The sequence below is a fragment of the Zeugodacus cucurbitae genome, chromosome 6 (assembly GCF_028554725.1).
Source record: "Zeugodacus cucurbitae isolate PBARC_wt_2022May chromosome 6, idZeuCucr1.2, whole genome shotgun sequence".
NCBI lineage: Eukaryota > Metazoa > Arthropoda > Insecta > Diptera > Tephritidae > Zeugodacus > Zeugodacus cucurbitae.
This window is the reverse complement of record NC_071671.1, coordinates 57,812,283-57,833,726: the sequence shown is the minus strand read 5'-3', so window position 1 is coordinate 57,833,726 and position 21,444 is coordinate 57,812,283. Positions and strand designations below refer to the sequence as shown.

The following is a 21,444-nucleotide window of genomic DNA, read 5'->3' as shown; positions in this document are numbered from 1 at the left end:
GTAAAAATCTCGAAACTGTCGCTTAAATATTGTTGAGGTGTAAGGGATGAGAGGGCGCTACACTCATAGCAAAACCCCGGTTATATGTGGAAATAGCAAATATAATAAAAATGGTTGAAAACTGAATATAATCAAAAAGCAAAGCACAGCCATTGTGCTCACTAAATTTTAAACTCATAGAGTATTTTCTGTTTCTAGATCTCAAATATAATACTCAATTAAGCTCCACAGAATACATGGACTAATATTCGATTGAGGTCATTAAATTCGCTGAACCGTTTAATAGTCGCTAGATCTTTATAATAAGCTTATGAAAGAATCAGATGTCAGGAAGTAGAGAATTTAAAGAGTACATCTCGATGAACTTTCGATTGAGAGAAGATAAAAATGATAACAAGAATATCGAATAATCTCTCTTACCAAAAAAAATTAGCATCAGATTTAGAAAATAAAAACTCTTGAACTGAAATTATTTTTGATCTCTTGAAGAATTATGGAATTTACTTAGTAAACTTAACATTACACAGTACACAAAGTGTTTTTTTTACCGTGTACTCCGGCACCTAAGTTTGTTGAAAGGCTTAAAATATTACTAAAATCGAAATGCACTTAGTCGCAAAGTGTAACAGTGTAAAGTGTTGAAATGAAAACCACCCGATTCTTGCTGCTGTATGTAGACGAATTAGCTGTCTTATCATCCCCCCAACAGACAGACACCTGCAACATTTTGCGGTTGGCTTACGCTGACGACTAGCGGACACATCATAGCATAGCGCTCAGCGCAGTTCAGGCACAACAACGCGCTGTTGCACTTGCACTAAACATTCGTAAAAACTTTATAAAAGCCTACAGAACAACACAGTGATTTCAGTGCGAATTTGAATGGTGGTTGACTGAGATTGCTGGCTGACACAAGCGGCAAAGACCCAGTGAATAGTGAAAATGTTACCATTTACAAATTGTACATGCTGCTGAGTTGAGAACAGCATTTCAAAAAGGATGTGCGCATATAGAATATATATGTATTGAAGTTTGAGGATACTCAATTCTGGTTGTAAACGTGTTAATTAGTGGCAATTTTTTGTTTGAGAAAGTTTACTTGAATTTTAATGTGAATATGAACATTTTTTCGTATGGTGCCAAAGTTAGCTAAAATTAGCAGAAACCCTACAAATACAACGTACAAACATTCATAAAAGAAAATCTGGTTGACAGTGTGAAAAACGACGAAATCGATTAATACTTTTTTAACGGTGATTCAAACAAGAATGCTTTAGAGTCTGAAAGCCTGTTCGAAGGCAGCAATAAGTTGTGAGGATTTGTGGCACGTCACGTAGAAGGTGTGCGCAAGCTTTGACCGTAAAACTAACGGTAAGGCAGTAGCAGTTATACTATGCAAAACGTTGAAGTTCAACCAACAACACTAACGGACGATGAAAATTTGGATTTAGCGAAAGTTGAAACGACGACCACGCCTACGAGCGATTTGCCGAGCACGGCTACTAACACGCCAAATGATAGTGCGAGCACAAGTAGGAAAACTGTAAGTGCCAACCGTGAATGTGTTCAATCAGATCCTGAAACGCGACGTAAAAGTAAGGCACGTTCGCGCTTTACGTCGGCATTACGCAAACTTTCGGGTCGCAAAAAACAAACCATCTCGAAGGATACGTCCACTGAAAGTTCACTAGCCGGTGGACACTCATGCGAGATCGTTTCAGCGCCTGAGACGGTTTTATCGAGTGGCGGTGAAGATACGGGTGATACCAATGCAACGCCATCGCCAGAATCCAAGCCCAAGAAGAAAAGTAAGTTAGCAAAACGGTTTTTGCTGGGCGGTTTAAAGAAGTCCAAATCAAATAGTGCCAAGAAGAGCATTGACGAAGATGAGGAAGGTGATTTAGTGCAGGGTAGTCAAGAAGAAACACCCGTTGAAGACGTAGATGTCATAGATGACGCACACGTACCGGTTGAAGAAACTGCAGAGCCACATACAAAGCGTAAGGTAACAATAACGCTCAGCGATTCACAGCAAACTACAGTGCGAGATTTAAACGAAAGAGCAGTTGAGGAACAACAGTTAGCTGTTGAAACTAACGTCACTGCAGTAACGGGCGCACCAAGCGAAACGGATTATCTTTCACCTATAGAAGATAAGACGCAGCCGAGTACACATGAAAGTGTTGGTGGCGACGTGGAGGTAGTACAAACGCCTGCAACGATAACAGAAGATATAAACGTCGTAGCATCGCCGCCAAAGAGTGCAGCGGGCCAGAAGAAGAAGAAACTCAAAACGAAGAAGAGTACACTTAAAGAAGCCGCAGTAACCATAATAAAGACTACTGCCACCACGAGTAGTGGCAGTACGGTACCAACTGCAACACCAAAACAAACCGCTGCAACAGTACAAAAAACTTCTACTACACGAACAACAACAATAACCACGGACGAGAAGTTCGTTATCACACAGAGTACACGTGATACACCACCAAGCGAACGCGCCCCTGCCAAACCAAGTCGGGTAGCTACCAACGCGCAGCCTCAAATAGCAGAACCGACGGCGGCGACCAGCACAGGCGCTGTACGCAAAGGCAGCACTCGCACCTCACCAACGCTGGGACGTGAACAGTTGTCGAGCTTCGGCGCAGTTAGTATAGCAGCAGCCGTTGCTGGTAAAAGACAACGCGCGAAAAGCGGTAAATCCTCAACTAATCAAGCAAGCAGTAAAAGTGCGTCAAAGAAAGTGTCGAGCAAAGTTAGTGATAACAGCGCTGATACAACAAAGCCAACTGAAGAAGCTGAAACCGAATTGATGCACACATCAGCAAATCCATTGCAACGCGGTCATCGTTTTCCCAAACCAAGTCCAACTGTATTAACATCCTTCGGTACGAAGGGTGAAGTTAGTGCCGCTACGTCCAAAGCGTCTGCGTCGGCGACCACACAGTCCGCAAGTCGCAGCAACGTAATAGCAAAGCTGGCAACCCCAACAATACCCATAACGGATAAAACAACAAATGAGGGAGCAGTAACTGCAATAGCAGATGCCGACACCGTTGAAGAAAACCACACGAAGCCCACAAACTCCACAATTGCGCTAGTAGACGCGCCTACCCAGAAGACAGACAATTCAGTTGCAACATTAGAGGCAATACGAAAGCAGATACAATTTCAATTGGAGTCTCACGCGTCTATCGATAGGCAATTGCCACAAACCGAAACAACGCAACGTCAGGAACAGCGGCAACACCAAGTGTTAGTCGCACCACAACTATTGTTGGATGATACCGCATCACCGCCGCATTCTTTGCAATCGAATGCATCACAGTCAAATTACCACCAACAACCGCCTTCGTATACACCACCTTCCATACCGACAATAACAACGAGCACACCGCTTGCCACACCACCAGCTGAAACTCGATCAGCATCGTCAGCACATTATCGTCACCCATCATCGAGTAAAGTCATTTTACCAGACCCCGACATCTACAGTGACATCTATGCGGACAAGTCAGCAGCATTGCTGTACATAGCTGACGAATCAGTTACCACAGCGAGCAGTAGTGGTGCAGACGACGTCGTTTCTTCGGCGGAAAGTGCACAACCCAGCGATTATTCGGGCAATAATATACGCAATCCCAATTTGCCAGGATACGCGTTAAGTAACGATTTCGAACCGGACGAACAAAGACATTACGGTCCTCCTTTACAGCCAACTGTACGTTTTGCCGTTGGTAGCGTGGTACGTCCGCTGGCCACATCATTCGATAGTCCTTTGCACGATCACAGCTCATACGAATCGAATCCGAGCAGCGACTCTCACAGTGAGTCCAGTCGTCGACGTATACGTTACATATCGCAACCGTTAACATTTGACGAGGATTTCGAGACAATTCAGCAACGTCACGAGAAGTTGAAATATAGTAAAACCCCTGGCAGTGAGTACTCTGTAGATTCGGAATACGATTCAGGCGATAATCAGATGCCGGCTTTTGGCGATTTAACCATGGAGCAGGATATGGAACCGGTAAGGCACCAGTGTATTATAATGATATTTGTGACGTATTTTTGCAGTTTAAGTGTAGTGTGCTATACATTTAACGGTGATTTTACATTCGTGCAACAGTTGCTAGAAATCATTTACTTATTCTCTTTCGCAATTGAAGAAGCCTTACAAGTGTGTAGACTCTTCCTGCATTGTCTAGCTGTGTTATTCACGCTTATTTGCGCTTTTGCGATTAACACGTGGTTTTCGTTTACTAGAAAAGTGCAGTTTTTACTTGATAGAAACAGTTATTTTTCTATTTATTTGACAGTGGTTGTTATTGACATTTCAATTTTGAATGGCAATTGCAATACTTTGAATTAAATGAAATGGATAGAGGCCGAAACTTTAACTAAAAAATTGAATTGTTCGTGGCTTGATTATTAAATATCGTGTAAGGGTCCGTTTCTAAAATTTATAATTTTTTTTTAAGGGGATGCAGGACACGAAACTATTAATATAAGTCAATAGAAACTACAAGCATACACAAATAATTAAAAAACTATTTTGATGTCTTATAATTTTTCCGTTAAAAGCTCAAATTATTGCTTAATTATTATTAAAAAGGAAAATTACATAAAGTGATGTGTTCAAAAAATAACGGGAATTTTATAATTTATAAATTCTTTGGTTTGGAGACTCCCATTCGTTGCTTTTTAACCAAAAGCCTCTATATTCACCAGAAATAACCGCGTATGACTTTTTCATGTATCCAAAGGGAACATTAAAGAACCGTTGTTTTACACGCTTACGAGAAATCGCTGAAGAACCCTAAGGCAATACCAAAAACCGTTTGAAAAGTGTTTCAACGACTGAAAGAGCTAGATGAATGAATAAATATTTTGTGCAAAAAACGAAAATTACATTTTTTGTACTTTACTACTGCTGTCTGTTACCGTCAATAGCTCCTTTTCTATATTTCTATTATAATGTTGGCGAGTAATTAAAAAGCCAGCGCTTCACTTTCTAATTCAGCTATTTTGTTCTATACTTGTCCATTCATTCATAAATCTCTTAATTTTCACATTCCACTTCTGATAACTATTTGTCTTAGACAATGTTGACACTTATGAATCCTAATATTTATACATCATAAATTTATAATTCAGATCTATCCTGAAGAATTTTATATACAAATACCATATCAAATAAAATCTTAATTTAAGGGGTTATGCGGGTTTCAGAGGCTAAAAACAATGATGTTTTTACAATTTTCTGTATGATATACAATAATATATTTAATTTAAACAATTCTGCATATCAATGATACATATTTAAACAGTATTTTGTGAAATTTTTATTTAAAAAATTCGAAAACTCAGTCGTTGGTACCTCATGTGTACCATGACGTGTCCAAAAAAATTTATTTTGTCGTGAACATCATAACTCAAGATTGATTCATCACAAATTATGAAACCAAAAATATGTATGTCGATGGCAAATGAATAAATCTAGTTAATGAACGAAGGAACAAAAAAAAAAAGAAAAATTGTATTTTTGACAGAATTTAAATCAAAAAACTCACTTTTTTGTTCAAAATTTCGGGTTCAAAAATAGTTGTAATAAAAATAAAAAAAAATCCTTCGATGGTAAATGGATAAATCTAGTTAATGAACGAAGGGAAAAAAATAAAAATTGAATTTTTGACAGAATTTAAATAAAAAAACTCACTTTTTTGTTCAAAATTTCTCTAAAACTTTTCGAGAAATCGTGTACACCGACTTAAAAAATTGAGTTTTGAGATAAACGCGTTTAAAGTTTTCCATTGTAACCGACGTGCCATGATGGGCGGAACTTCCAAAGGGTATATCTCTTAGAATTTTATTCGGATTAATTTGATATGTTTGAATAATATTTTAAAAATATTACACTATATATTAATAAGACAAAAAAAATTTCAAATTTCGATTTTGAAATCGATTTTGAAACCCACCTAACCCCTTAACAGACTTAAAAAGCGTTAAGTTTACGCCAATATGCTGCAAAGTAAACATGAAATTTCAATGAATTTCGATTTAAAAACTTAAGCCTGTGAATTCTTTTGATAAAACTTATACAAATCATTCTTCGAAAATCGCAAAATTTTTTTCAATTATGCAAACTTTATTTAAGATTATACCTCTAAAATTATCGCCATAGCCTTGGCTTTATAAGGAGGCCCGATATTTTACCAAAACAATTATGTATATTTGAAAAAAAAAATAATAATTGAAACCGTAAATTAGTTAATACACTTATATGGACTCAATATAAATATGAAATAGTGAAACACCATCCTTCGAATATGTTACAAATCAATCAAATATGCAAATGAATTTATAAGAAATGACATGTCAAAGATAATTTCTTCTGTGAAGCCCTATTGACACTAATACGATTTGAGCCAAGAGATTAAAGGCTTAAATGCAAATGCATAAAGTATTAAATACGTTTGTATGTTTCTACAAAAGTACAGTGTTAATGAAAATGAGATTAAAACAGAGAAGATTTACATGCCTACTTATGTATACATATACTTAAAACAAACTTAAAATAAGCACATTTGCTTTCATTGTTTTCGCACAATTGCGCAGTGACTAATTAGTCAACGGCTTTTCAATTTGTCAATTGATTTTAATTTGAGATCAAAGTGAGGTGATACTCGTATTATAGTGTGTCTAGTTGTCTCACATATTCCTAAAAACTTTTACTGTTATTTGTATTTATATACGGTTAGCTTATCGAAATGATATTTTCTCCATAACGAAAATTATAATACATTTAAAATTCAACAAAATTTAAATATTAAACATTTTCCTCTTTTTTTTGCAGACAATTATGACCTCCGCGAATACAGAAAAGCGTGAGCATCTATATAAAATTCTAGTCATCGGTGAATTGGGCACTGGCAAAACGTCGTTTATCAAACGCTATGTGCATCAGTTTTTCAGTCAGAATTATCGTGCCACAATCGGTGTAGATTTCGCATTGAAAGTACTACATTGGGACCCAAATACAACCGTCCGTCTACAACTCTGGGATATTGCCGGTCAGGAGCGTTTTGGCAATATGACACGTGTTTATTATAAAGAAGCCGTTGGTGCTTTCATAGTGTTCGATGTGACACGCAGTGGCACATTCGATTGTGTGAGTAAGTGGAAAGAGGATTTGGATTCAAAGGTACAATTACCTGATGGCAGCCCGATACCCTGTATACTGTTAGCTAATAAGGTGAGTTATTGCGCACATAATTAATTACTGCAAATATAAAAATTATAAGAATCTTCGAAATATGGTTACTTTAATGCAGAAATCGCAGAAAAATATTTGAAATACTTTTTTAAACTATATTTTTTTCCAACAATATTTCAATAATTTTTTGCAATTCTCAATGCAGTGCGATCAGGAAAAACAAGGTATTGTGACTTCGCCAGAGAAAATGGACGAGTATGTGCGTGAGAATGGTTTTGCCGGTTGGTATGAGACATCCGCCAAGGAAAATATCAATATTGATGAGGCCGCCAGGGCTTTAGTGAACAAGGTGCGCTGAATTTTTGATTAGTATTGATTAAATTCAATTTGAATACAATTATTTTATTGCAGATTTTACTCAACGACAAATTGATCAGCGCAGCTGACTTAGCTGATAGTGAGAAATTCAATCTGAATAGTTCTGTAGATCAGTCGTCATCGGAAAACAAAGGCAAATGTTACTGCTGACCAGTTCCCATGGGAATAGGCCGATAAAATCATCACACAACTTGCAGCAACCATTGGAAACCATTAAAGTTATTGGAAATTAAACAAATGCTTTGTCAGTTGTATGCATTTCGCTTTGCGCAATAGCCTTAAGTCTCTTAAAGTCCATTGCCACATTAGCTGACAGTCGAGCAAATTGAACGTTGTACGAGGAATCGAAAATAATTAAAATCATAAAAATTCTATTTACATTGATTTGTTACATAACATCAGTAAAGTTAAAGTGTTATTTAAATGAACACATTCTTACATAATTCAAGATAAAATACAATATATACATGCAAACATAAATTTTAACATTAGAACTTAAGTATGTATAAGTGTGTAACGTCGTTGTTAAGTAAATGAAAACAAAAAGAACCATTGGTAAACTCTTACATATATATGTTATTGCAACTAACTAATATTAAATTATTTGTAGCCGATTTACAGATTTTATACGCCCTCATATGCATAATAAAATTTCCAACGCGTATGTATTTATGTAGTCGTACTCGTATATTTCAGTGCCTTATCGCACGTAAATATGTACTATGTATTTTTAAATGCTTGTTATGTTAATCTTTTTTATCAAATAAAATGAAATGAGATTTTTATTGTAGAGGTAACGCATCTACTTGAGATAACTAAATAGTATGTGTACTGTGTGAAAGACATCTTTCTTTATTTTGGGTTTTTAACTTTCTTATTTTCCTTATTTGTTTTTTTTTTTTTTATCATATTCCAACCATTCTCGACGTTTACACCTGATAATCTTAGCTTACACACACATAATAAACAATTTTATATTGCACACCCGATTAACAACACGTTGTTAAGCAAACATATACAAATATTTAAATTTTTTGGATGTTGTGTTATCACATTTGCACGTATTCTCAGTTAAAATTTTAATAAAAGGATGCTTTGCGTGGCAAACAGTGCCTGGCACAAACAATATTTATAATGAGCCTAAAGGTCACTGACGCCGCGTAGATAAAATGACAGGTATCATACCAGAAAAGCCTAGGAAGACTCACTGATATTACCGAGATGCGAAGCCGATAAAATGCACGTAGTTTTTGTATACATATTCATGTACAGATGTACAAATATTTGTACACTTACATATCGCCTTGGTTTTAAGCGTCCGTAATTGTGAGCAGAAATGAAGTTACTGCATACTTCGCAGGAAAACTACCCCGGTCGATATTATCTAAATAACTTGGACTACAAATATCGCTAAAATGTTTAATAATTTATGTATAAATAAATATGTGTATTATGTTTAAGGTACCTTTCTTTTTCATTGGTCTAGTGACTCCAGTGGCGGCTCCATATGTATTTCTCGTAAGCACGCTAAGAATATTACATTTTAAAAGCACAAACATCAACACAAACAATATATATATACAATATATATATATATGATCACACTAAAAACACATTTTGACAAATAAACTATAAATAATTAAATTTATTTCTTCGAATTTTCCTCGCGATGTTAAACTTTTCACTGATTGACGAAGAACGACGCTTTTAATCGTTTCTTTTGGCGCGCACTAATTCCAACTGTCAAAATGAGGCGGAAAGCAGAGAACGTCTAACGGAAGGGGAAGCGCAATAATCATAAAAGGAAAGTGCTATAACGGAACCGCAATAATTTTTTCATTTTCATGTCTTTAACATGATATAACATTAAACACAGACCAATTAAATTATTTATCGTTATGTCGTCCAATTACGGCCTTTTCCAACTTGATAAAATGTTGAAATTGCTATAAAGAAGATCTAATTGGAACTCGTTGGCAACAATAAAAACCACAATTTGAGAGGCACTGTGCTATTACTTCATTCTTTGAATGACATTTCGATTTGACACTTCTGACATTTTTTATATAGTTCATATTTCTTGTAACTTTTCTTTCAATTTTTCGTTTCTTCAAAAAGCGCGAGCGAAAAACGCATTTCCACGAGACGCAGTGCTAATTATATATATTTTTTTTAGTTTTTCATTATATTTATAACTCAACATTATTTGTGGAATACAAGTGCACTTGTTGCAGAGAGATTGGAGTTGGAGCCAAAAGACGAACGGTGATATTGGTATGATTAGCGCCATCTCAACCATAAATTTTTATTGTCTACTTGCTTGACTTCTTCGCTACCTAGCTACTTGTACGCGTTCCCGTATTCCCGTATATGTGTTTAAGTGCTTCGTACGTCACATCAAATCGCATTATATTGCTTTCGGCCATTTATATTAGAGTTGACCGCTTTATTTGCGCACAAACAAGAATAATAATAAGGAATTGTGCATAATTGATGACGAAGAACTGAGCTGGGTTGTGAAAAAGGAGAATATATTCACATTACATACCAATTGACAACAACAGAACGAATAATTGTGCATTAGCAAAATTTACAGCCATAGTGTAACAAAGCAATCCGATTATATTGCAATAAACAATGGCCAATAATAATGCGGCGGGCCAGTATAGCAGAAATGGTGTCGCAGGCAATATAAGAGTCGGTGGTAAAGATAAAACTAATTATGCTGAAAGTGGCACAGGCGTTCCAGTAAGCAACCTAAACGACGTTTGCAATTTTCTACAACCAGGAAATCTAAACTCAGCCTTTAATTTGCCACCCGGCGCTTGTTCCTACGATCATCTTGTAGAAATGATACGAGGTCTCGATCTGCAGGATGACGGCATAAAAATGAATCACAAAATTGGAGCTATTCGTTCAGACTTTTGTCTGCTAGTGCACGATGAGAACATGTTATGGTGAGTGATTTGTTTTTTGGACTATGTCATTTTAAAAAGTATACATAACTGATAATCAGCTTAAGCTATTTTATATGCTAGCATACGAGCAACTATTTAGAGCTACATACATAAGCTTACAATAATTTCTGCACATAGCACACTGACATTTACGGCACGACAACCATAACGTACAGCAAATAGGTTTTAACCAATTGTCAATTTAGTTTTTTTTTTATTTAGTTTTCCAACCAGCAAATAATTGTATTCTACATACATACATACAAACATACGTTCTTAGGGTATGTGACTAATGCGATTTTGCACATTGAATGAATGCTTTCAAGTTTTACCTTAACCAAGATTGCCTATATAAAATACGTCCAAAAATGATTTTTGTCGAAATTACAGCTTTCGCTCGTGAACGCATAAAAATGCGGCAACAATAATTATGTACAATACTTGAAAATTCGCGTAATTTCTTGCATATATATTAGCATTAGATTGTGCACTTAATTAAAGCTTGTTGTTGAAACATTTCATATTAGAGTAAATTAACCATATGTTTTAAATCATAATTTGTAAATTTGGATTTTCAAAATTACTTACATATGTATTTGATTTCACCTGTCAGTGAACTTCAGAAAATAACCAGATGTTCCGCTTGACCTTGCATAATGCTTGTGTGTATGTATTTGGCACATACACATATTACGAGCTTTTAACGGTTAGCAGCTCACATTGATGTGCATTTGTTTTCTGCGTTCACAATTGAAGTTCAAGATACAAATGTATTTAATTAATTGTTTGTTTATGTACATACAAACAAACGTACGCATATGTTTGCACGATAAGTTACCATATCTTTTCTACTACAAAATTTGCAACAAAAATAATTGTATATTTTTTCAATTGACTGATTATGACTAATTTTTTTTTGACGAGCAGTGGCAGGTCATTGCCCTAGCACAATTAAAAATTATCTATAGACAAAATTATTGCATTTAACTGTTCTAAGCAATTTCGATTGCCGGTGAATGTAATGTGATTGTTATTTATTTTATATATTTATTTAGTATTAATTTGCATGTATTCTATATATATATAACATATACTTTCTAATCTATAGTGAATGCATGGATTATATTAATGACAAGGCTTTAGCAGACGGTGATATGGCGTTAAAGTTCGCGATGCTCTTTTCATCGCACAACTTTGATCAACTGGCAATGAAAGATGTCAAAATACGTAGTGCCATGTTAAAAGTGCTGGAGGCAAACTACTTAAATGCCGATACGTATCGCATTCACGATAAAGAACGCCTTTACAACTCTATTACACTATTGGGCGAATATTATAATCGTGTGCGTTTAGCTGATCAATCGCCAATTACCATATTGGGCAAATCCTTACTTAGCTTGCTTATACGCGAAGTTAGCGCACTGGAGCCGATCAATGTGAAATTAGCCAAATTAATACTATCACAAATCACGCTAAACGGCGATATAATCCGTGTAAAACATAAAGACGAACTGACACAATTGCTTTACCACATCAGACGTAATTTGATTGAACAACCGGCTTTAAGTGCGACCGTAAAAGCTTTATTACTCATGACACTCGATATGTACTATAGTAATTTCACAAATTTGGGTACACAACTCGAACAAATGTACACAAAATATTTAGTACAAGATGTGGAGGATGAGGGCAATAACAACGTTCATGTTGATATGCAACCACAATCACTGCCAGTATATGTGCCAGCGCCGCAAGTGCAATTAGTACAGCCACCACCGTTGTCACCGCTACAACCTCAGTTACAATCATTAAATACTAGTGCCGATTCATCGGTGGAGGCAGCCTCAAATGTAGCACTGGAAAGTGATGATCGGGAAAATGATACAAATGATTTGAACGATTCACTACCGTCAACGAAAAAATGGAGTGAACAAGTGTGTGAAGACGCGTGCGATGAAGGTGAATTCGGTAGTGAGTTTAATAGCTATGAGCATGAATACAACGATAATGCTGAAGGTGCTAAAGGATTTGAAACGAAAAAGGGTGGACGCTTAAGTAATGGCAGTGACAAAATGAATTCTTCTGGTAATAATAGTCGGCGTAATGATGATGATAGCTCCAGCCGAAATGCCAGGCGTTCACAGAAACCACGCAATTCACCGCGCCCACTTAAACATCAACAAAATGCCGGTAACGAAAGGTGAGCTAAAGTGGTGGGAAAGTTAAACACAAATTATATATAATGATCTCGTCACATATATTCACTTTGCCTAATCCGACAATAATACATATCTCATTTATTCTCCCAAAGGGATGGTCCACACGATAAAGTCCCACCGTCACAACATGATGAAGATCAGGATCAAACAAAGCCGCTACCACGCTGGCGTGCGCCACGTTTTAATCGCGAGAACGAACCGCAAAATAACGATGGCCAACAAAATAATCAACAACATCGTTTTAGCACAAGCTTCGATGATGATCAGAGTGTGCGCAGCGACGGTGGCAGCATACGTTTGTACAGTATAAATGATCGTTTGCGACATTCGCAGGAGAAAATGGAACGTAGCGGTAATAATTTCAACTCGATTGCCAACTCAAATTGGGACAGACAATCGCAGCATGCGGACGATCGCAGTGAACGTTCCTACATTAGCAATTATGAGCGTGGCAATAATTACCGACGTGGGAATCGCCATTATAATAATCGTCAAACCTATGATAAACCACCGCGCTTCCAAAAACAACAGCAGCAACAACAACATAAAGATACTAACATACACAGCAATTCATGGCGTCAATCACGTAACAATGTAATGCATAATTCATATCATGATGAAAATTCTTCATATCGTTCCAATGGACCCGAATCGAATAGTCGCAGTTCATCGCGTGCACGCACGCTCCCACGTCCCGGCAAATCGCGTCATTTCGAGGAAGCCGATGAGAGTGCTGCTAACAATGCGTCCGCGTATAGGCGTAGCCAAAGCCCATCGACGCATAGACAACATCAACAACAGCGTACACGTAATTTCAATACACGCTACAGCAGCCAAAGCAGTTTGGCAAGCGAAGCGTCCAGCACATTTGATCGTCGTACGCGCAATCGTAACTTTCCACGGCAAACACAACAACGCCAAGACCGTTGGGAGGATACACACAGCGTACACGGTCAACCCGAAGACAATACATGGGATGCGAAAAATGACAACAGCGAACTGGTGCGCAATGCACGCCAAACTGCCAAGTATATGAATTACTTGTCTTCCAAGAAGTGAGATGAGGTCAATGCGTTGAAGGTGGCCGAGTATGCGCCGCGGTAGCGTTTGTTGCATGAAACAGAGCATTATAAAAATTATTAACCAAAATAGTGGAGCGCCGTTTGCACTATATGCGTGGTTTACGTACTATATCATTTACATTATTATTATTTTTTCTTTTATTACTATTATTATAATCGGTTTACTTATATACATATTTATTACTTAAGTTCATCCATGTACAAAGTGTACGCCTGGTTTTTTTTTAATACATTTAGCATTTTTTTCTGTTTCTTAAATATTGTTGTACGTGAGTAGTCAGTTGTTATTTAAAGACTATAACCACCAATCAAATGGGTAGTGTTATAAAGATTTGATGTTAATTTGAAAGCGTAAAAAGCGTCAGCTATTATTGAGCATTTTATGAAGGCTGTGCGATTAAACGTTAGTTTAATTTATTATTGTAATTACAACATTTTTGTCGGTTAAAATATTTTTAATCTGATTGTGGTTTATTTTACTGTTTATAAAACGTATACACGAATTAATGTGTGCGAAAAATGCAACTGTCAACAATGAGTTTTGACTACCACTTGATCTATGAAATTGTTTGTAAAAGAAAAAACTTGATAAATATGATTATTTGGAACAATAAGAAAAATTATACAAAATTGTAAATTATTTGGTAATAAGCATTTTTCTGAAAAATTCTTAAAAATATAATACTAATTCTGCCAGTATATGTAGTGACAGTGCACTGATATGTAAACATTATCAATGTCATGCCATGCCAGTAACCCTAAATCAATTTTTATAAACTTGTATATAGCAGTAGTTTAATCGCACGGTTTGCAGCAAAAATTGTAATAAAATTATACAATTTAGCACAAATTATGTAGTTTGAAGTTATCGCTAAGCCCAACGTCAACATCAAAAACATTATGACATAAATATTGCATTATTTTTACAAAAATATATTAACTCAATTATAAATACATATATATAACGTTAGTATAAAAGGGACTCTAAAAGTATTGTAAGAAATTGTAATGGAATATTATAAAGTTGAGTTTAACTTAAATTTTACAATTATTGATTTACTTTTTATACAATACTTTTAAACTAAATTTGTTTCATTAATTTTTGCAATTTCAAAACAAAATAATTAAAACATTTATAATATAACAAGTTAATTTTTAATTTTCAAGCTTTTAAAACTAATTGACTAAACAAATATTATTTAGAAAAATACATAAGCTGATACATATATATAAAATGATTTGTCCCTTAACAAGTTATAGTGAGCCATTTACTTGTGTTAGTTTTACTGAACACAAGTTGCCTGTTGTTATGTCAGTCAAAGTGTTGAAACGAAAACATTTACAAAATACATAATAAGCCTCTTAGTACCTCTATTCATTATGTGTTGCCATTGACATTAAATTAAATTTAACATTAATTATTGATAACAGTGTTACATTGAGAACATCACAAACATACATAAATCTCTTTTGTTTTTTTAAGAATAATTTGTAAATAAATACATATTTTTTACGCAAAAATATATAAACAAGACGTCGGTTTTAACTTAAATGAAATATACAGTTGTCACAATATTTTAACAACAATTGAGTATACAATATCCAGCAAGCGATTTCAGTTAATTTTTAAATGAAGAAATACATATTTCTAAAAAAAAATTATAAATATAAGCCTGATTTAATTATTTACCATGAATGAATGAAAACTAAATATTAAACGTAATTCAATTGTGTAATGAATGCTCTTCAAGCATATTTGGTTGTTGAAGTGCGCATAAAGTGGAATGTATTTAAAATTGCGTACTGTATGATTTTCTAAGAGAACAAATGAAAGATATTGAACATCTAGTACATAAGCAAATAGTTTTAATACATACATACATTTATTAATTATTAGATAGTTACAAAAAAAAAACAATAAAATCAAAGATTTGTTAAGTGAAATATAATGTTGTTTTAAATACATTGTTTTTTTTTTTGTGTGCTATCATAATTTTCTGCGGATATGCAATGGATTGAAGAATGGATAACAACAAACAATTTTTTTGTTTGTTTTTGTGCTTAATAAATATATTTCCGAGAAATTCGTAATCAAATAAAAAATACGAATTTCATGATTTTTCATGAGAGTTCGTGCGTTTCATTATTGAAATGACGTGTTCGTTTGTTAGGCATAAACCCACAAGTAAACAGAAATGAAAACCATACGGAACACACATACATACATATTTATTAATAATAAAAAACAACAATAACCAAACGCAAACGATTGCAATTTGCCGGATCAAGCGCAAAACAGTAGAGTTTTTTATATTTTTTAGAATGTTACTCATTACGAGAGGAAATTATAGTTATTTTAAGGACTAAAAGGTGAGTCGGATCGATCAGACGTGCCACAATTACATAAATAATAATTTGTAATGAGGAACTCAAATTCTGTTCTAGATAATTTTTAAATAGAACTATCTGAATAACCGCTCGGATACAATAAATTCAATTTCAGACAAGAGAGAACTACATCTACATCTACATTTTTCTTATTCTCTAAATAATTCTACAAAAATACTCAAAATTCAAATGTGGTTAAAAATGTATATTTAATAAAAAATTATATATTTACATAATGTTTAAATAAACAAAATGTTGTAATACAATAAGTACATTTTGAAGGATTCAGTATTAGTATTACTTTATATAATTTATGACTTTTATATTTGTTAAACAAATTGTTTAGGCGAGTATAGGTACTTTTTGAATTTGTTCCGCTGGATCACTGGTTAATTATAATAAAAATATAATGATAATAATATAAATGTGTATATGATGTAGAGTCAAGTGCTTGATTGAAAATTTACTGATTTCTGTTTATGATTCATTATTTTTTTCGCCATTTCCTTGCACAGTGACCTTTTCTTGCACCAATACTTCATATTCAGTTGAATGTACTTCAATTCCATCGTATGGCATATACAATACCCTGTGAGAAGGGTGTACCTTGCCCAACAGTGTTTTGTCATTATATTGTGCTCGTGCTACATACAAATCCTCACCAAGCTCAGAATATCCGCCCACTACAGCTCCTTCCGGTACATGTCCCATTGAATCAGCTACCCATTTGTGTGTAAAATTTTTCAATAATTCGATATTTTCACTAAGTGTATAGCCATTACAACCATGGGAGGCATATGCAATTCCTTTAGCTGGTACATATCCGGCTGGCAGAAGGTCATCCCGGAAAGAAACACGTGCCACATATGTTGGATTGCCTTCGGTGTCTGTTCCTGCTTGTATGACTTCATCTGACTCTGGTGGAGACAGTGGAGACGAACCACCCCATTCTAATTGGTATAATGGTGTCCAAATAGGCATATTTGCATAGGCATCAAGAGCACTAGATTTCATCCATTTTATATTCATTTCGCTACGTTCGCCAAAATTAAGGAATATGGGATGCACTCTGTTCTTTCCAGATGGACGAAGACATTCAGGACAGGTATTTGAATTTTTAAATGCCATTAATAAACATTTCTTGTGAAATATATGACCACAGGTTGTGGAGAAGATATGATCCGTGTTTTTATAAAAATCGTAACAAATTGAACACATAACATATCGCGAATACGGCTTTGTGGAAACCGAATCCTCCTTAACACTATCTTTATTCCCGGTCTCCATGATGTGTGACTATGAATACGGAGAACTTTTAATTATATTATATATTCTTCGATGAAAGCCGATCTATCACTGTGTTAATTGTGAAATGCGACTGTTGAAAACAAAAACAAAAAACAGTAGTACAAAAACATTGCGAACAAAAACAAAATATTCAGCGATAAGCGAGACAACTATCATATAATAGATTGAATTTGGTGAAATATTTTACAAGCCGCACAATATTCTTAAACAATAATTGTACCCTTAGCACAAAAACAAAATTTTTTAAATTACATCAACCCAAATAATCTATCCAATAGAAATATGTACTTGGAGTAAAAAATTGGAAAGTGAAAAAAAAAGTTGGGAAAATATGCATCAGTCACATTTTTTTAATAAAAATAATATAATTAGGGCTGGTTTGTTAAATACAATAAATACTTATCTTAATTTCTGTGTATTAATCTAGTATTAGGACTGAAACATACAGATACCATAACTACTTTTGAATCCTTAAGAAAAATTAAATTTCCAAATTATTCTGTTCGAATTCATGTTTCGTTCGTTCTCCCAAATTTCATTAAAAATATTAAACGGTCTCTGCTGCAATTGAATAAAAAAGAGAAAACCTGACTACATACATTAATAATTCTACGAAAATACTCGAAATTCGAAAGTGGTGGCTTATAATATATATTTAATAAAAAATAGTATATTTACATAATGTTTAATAAACAAGAAGATGTAATACAATAAGTACATTTTGAAAGATTCAGTATTAGTATTACTTTATAATATCATTTATGACTTTTATATTTGTTAAACAAATTGTTTAGGCGAGTATAGGTACTTTTTGAATTTGTTCCGCCGGATCACTGGTTAATTATAATAAAAATATAATGATAATAATATAAATGTGTATATGATGCAAAGACAAGTGCTTGGTTGAACATTTACTGATTTCTATTTATGATTCATTATTTCTTTCGCCACTACCTTGTGCAGTGACCTTTTCTTGCACCAATACTTCATATTCATCTGAATGTACTTCAATTCCATCGTATGGCATATACATTACCCTGTGAGAAGGGTGTACCTTGCCCAGCAGCGTTTTGTCATTATATTGTGCTCGTGCTACATACAAATCCTCACCAAGCTCAGAATATCCACCCACTACAGCTCCTTCCGGTACATGTCCCATTGTATCAGCTACCCATTTGTGTGTAAAATTATTCAATAATTCGATATTTTCACTAAGTGTATAACCATTACAACCGTAGGACGCATATGCAACTCCTTTAGCTGGTACATATCCGGCTGGCAGAAGGTCATCTTGGAAATAAACACGAGCCACATATGTTGGATTGCCTTCGGTGTCTGTTCCTGCTTGTATGGCTTCATCTGGCTCTGGTGGAGCCAGTGGGGCCGAACCACCCCATTCTAATTGGTATAATGGTGTCCAAATAGGCATATTTGCATAGGCATCAACAGCACTAGATTCCATCCATTTTATATCCATTTCGCTACATTCACCAAAATTGAGGAATATGGGATGCACTCTGTTCTTTCCAGATGGACGACGACATTCAGGACAGGTATTTGAATTTTTAAATGCCATTAATAAACATTTCTTGTGAAATATATGACCACAGGTTGTGGAAAAGATATGATCCGTGTTTTTATAAAAATCGTAACAAATTGAACACATAACATTTAACGAATCTGGCTTTGTGGTAACCGAATCCTCCTTAACACTATCTTTATTCGCGGCCTCCATGATGGAGTATAAAATTCGACTGGTGATTTTTCTTTTGTATTATAAAGAAACCGATGTGACTATGAAAGCAGAGAACTTTTGATTATAATATATGTTCTTCGATGAAAAGCGAAGTATATTTTTATCACTGTGGTAATTGTGAAATGCGACTGTTGGAAAAAAAACGAAAAAAACAAAAAAAAACAGTAATACAAAAACATTTTGAAACCAAAACAAAATATTCAAGCATAAGCGAGACAACTATCACATGATAGATTGATGATACTGGTGAAATATTTTACAGCCTGTACAATATTCTTAAACAATTATTAATAATTGTGCCCTTAGCACAAGAACAACAATTTTTAAATTATATCAATCCAAATAAACCATCCTATAGAAGTAAGTGTTTTGCGTAAAAAAATAGAAAGTGAAAATAAAAAAGTTGGAAAACATGTTTCTTTTTTTGCAATAAAAATATAATAAATCGGACTGTTTTGTTAAATACAATAAATTATCTTTATTTCTGTATGTTAATATAGTATTAGTACTCAAATATACAGATATACATACCTATTTTTGGATCTTTAAGAAAAATTAGATTTCCAAAGTACCCTGTACCCTGTTCGAATTCATGTTTTGTTCGTTCACCCAAAATTAGACGGTCTCTACTGTAATTGAATAAATAGAGACAACTGAACTACATACATTAATAATTTTACGAAAATAATACAATTCAAAAGTGGTGTTTTATAATTTATATTTAATAAAAATTATATATTTACATAATGTTTAAATAAACAAAAAGTTGTAATACAACAAGTACATTTTGTATGATTAAATATAAGTATTACTTTATAGCATAATTTTTGTACTTTTTCGGATTTGTTTCCGCCAGAACACTGCTTAATTATAATAAAAATTTAACGTTAATATAAATGCATATGATGCAGAGTTAAATGCTTGATTGAACATTTACTGGTATCTGTTTATGAGTCATTATTTTTTTCGCCAATTCTTCGGTCAGTGACCTTTATTCGCACCAATACTTCATATTCATCAGATTCAACTTCAATTCCATCGTATGGCATATACATTTTGCCGTGAGTAACTTGCAGTTTGCCCAGTAGTGTTTTGCCATTATATTGTGCTCGTGCTACATACAAATCCTCACCAAGCTCAGAAAATCCGCCCACTACAGCTCTTTCCGGTACTTGTGCATTTGAATTGGCAGCCATTTGTGTGTAAAGTTATTCAATAATTCGATATTTTCACTAAATGTATAGCCTTTACAACCATAGGACGCATATGCAACTCCTTTAGCTGGTACATATCCGGCTGGCAAAACGTCATTCTGGAAATAAACACGAGCCACATAGGTTGGATTACCTTCGGTATCTGTACCAGCTTGAATGGCTTTATCTAGCTTTGATGGAGACAGTGGGGCCGAACCATTCAATTCTAAATGGTGTAATGGTGTCCAAATAGGCAAATTCGCGTAGGATTTCATCCATTTCAAATCCATTTCTGTACTTTGACCAAAATAGAGGAATATAGGGTGTACTCTTTTATTTCCAGATGGGCGATGACATTCGGGAAATGTTTTTGATTTTTTAAATGCCATAAATAAACACTTTTTGTGAAATATATGACCACAGCTTGTGTAGGATATTTGATCCGTATTTTTATAAACATCGTGACAAATTGAACACATAACATTTAGCAAATCTAGCTTTGAGGTAACCGGATACTCCTTAACACTATCTTTATTCGCGGTCTCCATGATGTAGTATAAAATTCTTTTGGTGATTTGCTTCTTGTAAAGAAACCGATGAGTTCACTTTGAAAGCAGAGAACTTTTAATTATATTATATTATACGTTCTTCGCTGAAAGGTAATTTACCACTGTGATAATGATAATTGTGAAATGTGTCATTTGACAACAAAAAAAATCAGTAATACAAAAACCAAAAATAAAAATGTAGGTATAAGCGAGACAACTATCATGTGATAGATTGCTAATACAGGTGAAATTCATTATTATTATTAATATTTTACAACCTGTTAAATATTCCTAAACAATAAATTATGTCATCACCAAAACAACTATTTAAAAACTTATCGAACAACAAAACAAATTCATCATCCAATATAAATGTATGTATGTGTATATATGACT

The 21,444-nt window shown here is 34.3% G+C and overlaps 4 protein-coding genes across 9 annotated transcripts in view; 2 read left to right on the top strand and 2 right to left on the bottom strand.

Annotated features, from left to right (window-relative positions):
* LOC105217161 (ras-related protein Rab-32) overlaps positions 1–8,387 on the top strand; it is a 32,572-nt gene extending 24,185 nt beyond the window's left edge. For 5 of the 6 annotated variants that reach the window (XM_054234973.1, XM_011192029.3, XM_029043434.2 and 2 more), the window contains 3 exons: positions 6,860–7,258; positions 7,425–7,568; positions 7,631–8,387. In XM_054234973.1, the coding sequence (XP_054090948.1) occupies positions 6,860–7,258; positions 7,425–7,568; positions 7,631–7,747 (660 nt within the window). In that variant the 3' untranslated portion in view covers positions 7,748–8,387. Of the gene's footprint in view, positions 1–520; positions 4,031–6,859; positions 7,259–7,424; positions 7,569–7,630 lie in introns of those variants that run through there. The other variant, XM_011192028.3, reaches the window with a different exon arrangement.
* Positions 8,388–9,696: 1,309 nt separating this feature from the next.
* LOC105217160 (myb-like protein U) lies at positions 9,697–14,081 on the top strand. Its single transcript, XM_011192026.3, has 3 exons — positions 9,697–10,554; positions 11,663–12,754; positions 12,866–14,081. The coding sequence occupies exons 1-3, from the start codon at positions 10,235–10,237 to the stop codon at positions 13,830–13,832; spliced, it is 2,379 nt and encodes a 792-aa protein (XP_011190328.2). The 5' UTR covers positions 9,697–10,234; the 3' UTR covers positions 13,833–14,081.
* Positions 14,082–16,433: 2,352 nt separating this feature from the next.
* Positions 16,434–21,288, bottom strand: LOC105217157 (uncharacterized). The gene is given in 4 exon segments (XM_011192025.3): positions 16,434–17,539; positions 18,606–19,305; positions 20,256–20,499; positions 20,502–21,288. Coding segments are annotated over 4 exon segments (2,310 nt in total). The 5' UTR covers positions 21,049–21,288; the 3' UTR covers positions 16,434–16,720.
* On the bottom strand, positions 18,179–19,473 carry LOC105217158 (uncharacterized). The gene has a single exon (XM_011192024.3). It carries the CDS (start codon positions 19,284–19,286, stop codon positions 18,477–18,479), a length of 810 nt encoding a protein of 269 aa, XP_011190326.1. The 5' UTR covers positions 19,287–19,473; the 3' UTR covers positions 18,179–18,476.
* Positions 21,289–21,444: the final 156 nt, after the last annotated feature.

Coding starts and splice junctions, on each gene's coding strand:
- LOC105217160 (XM_011192026.3), top strand. CDS start 10,235: ATGGCCAATAATAATGCGGCGGGCCAGTATAGCAGAAATGGTGTCGCA. Junction 10,555..11,662: donor CACGATGAGAACATGTTATG/GTGAGTGATTTG, acceptor TCTAATCTATAG/TGAATGCATGGATTATATTA. Junction 12,755..12,865: donor CAAAATGCCGGTAACGAAAG/GTGAGCTAAAGT, acceptor ATTCTCCCAAAG/GGATGGTCCACACGATAAAG.
- LOC105217158 (XM_011192024.3), bottom strand. CDS start 19,286: ATGGAGGCCGCGAATAAAGATAGTGTTAAGGAGGATTCGGTTACCACA.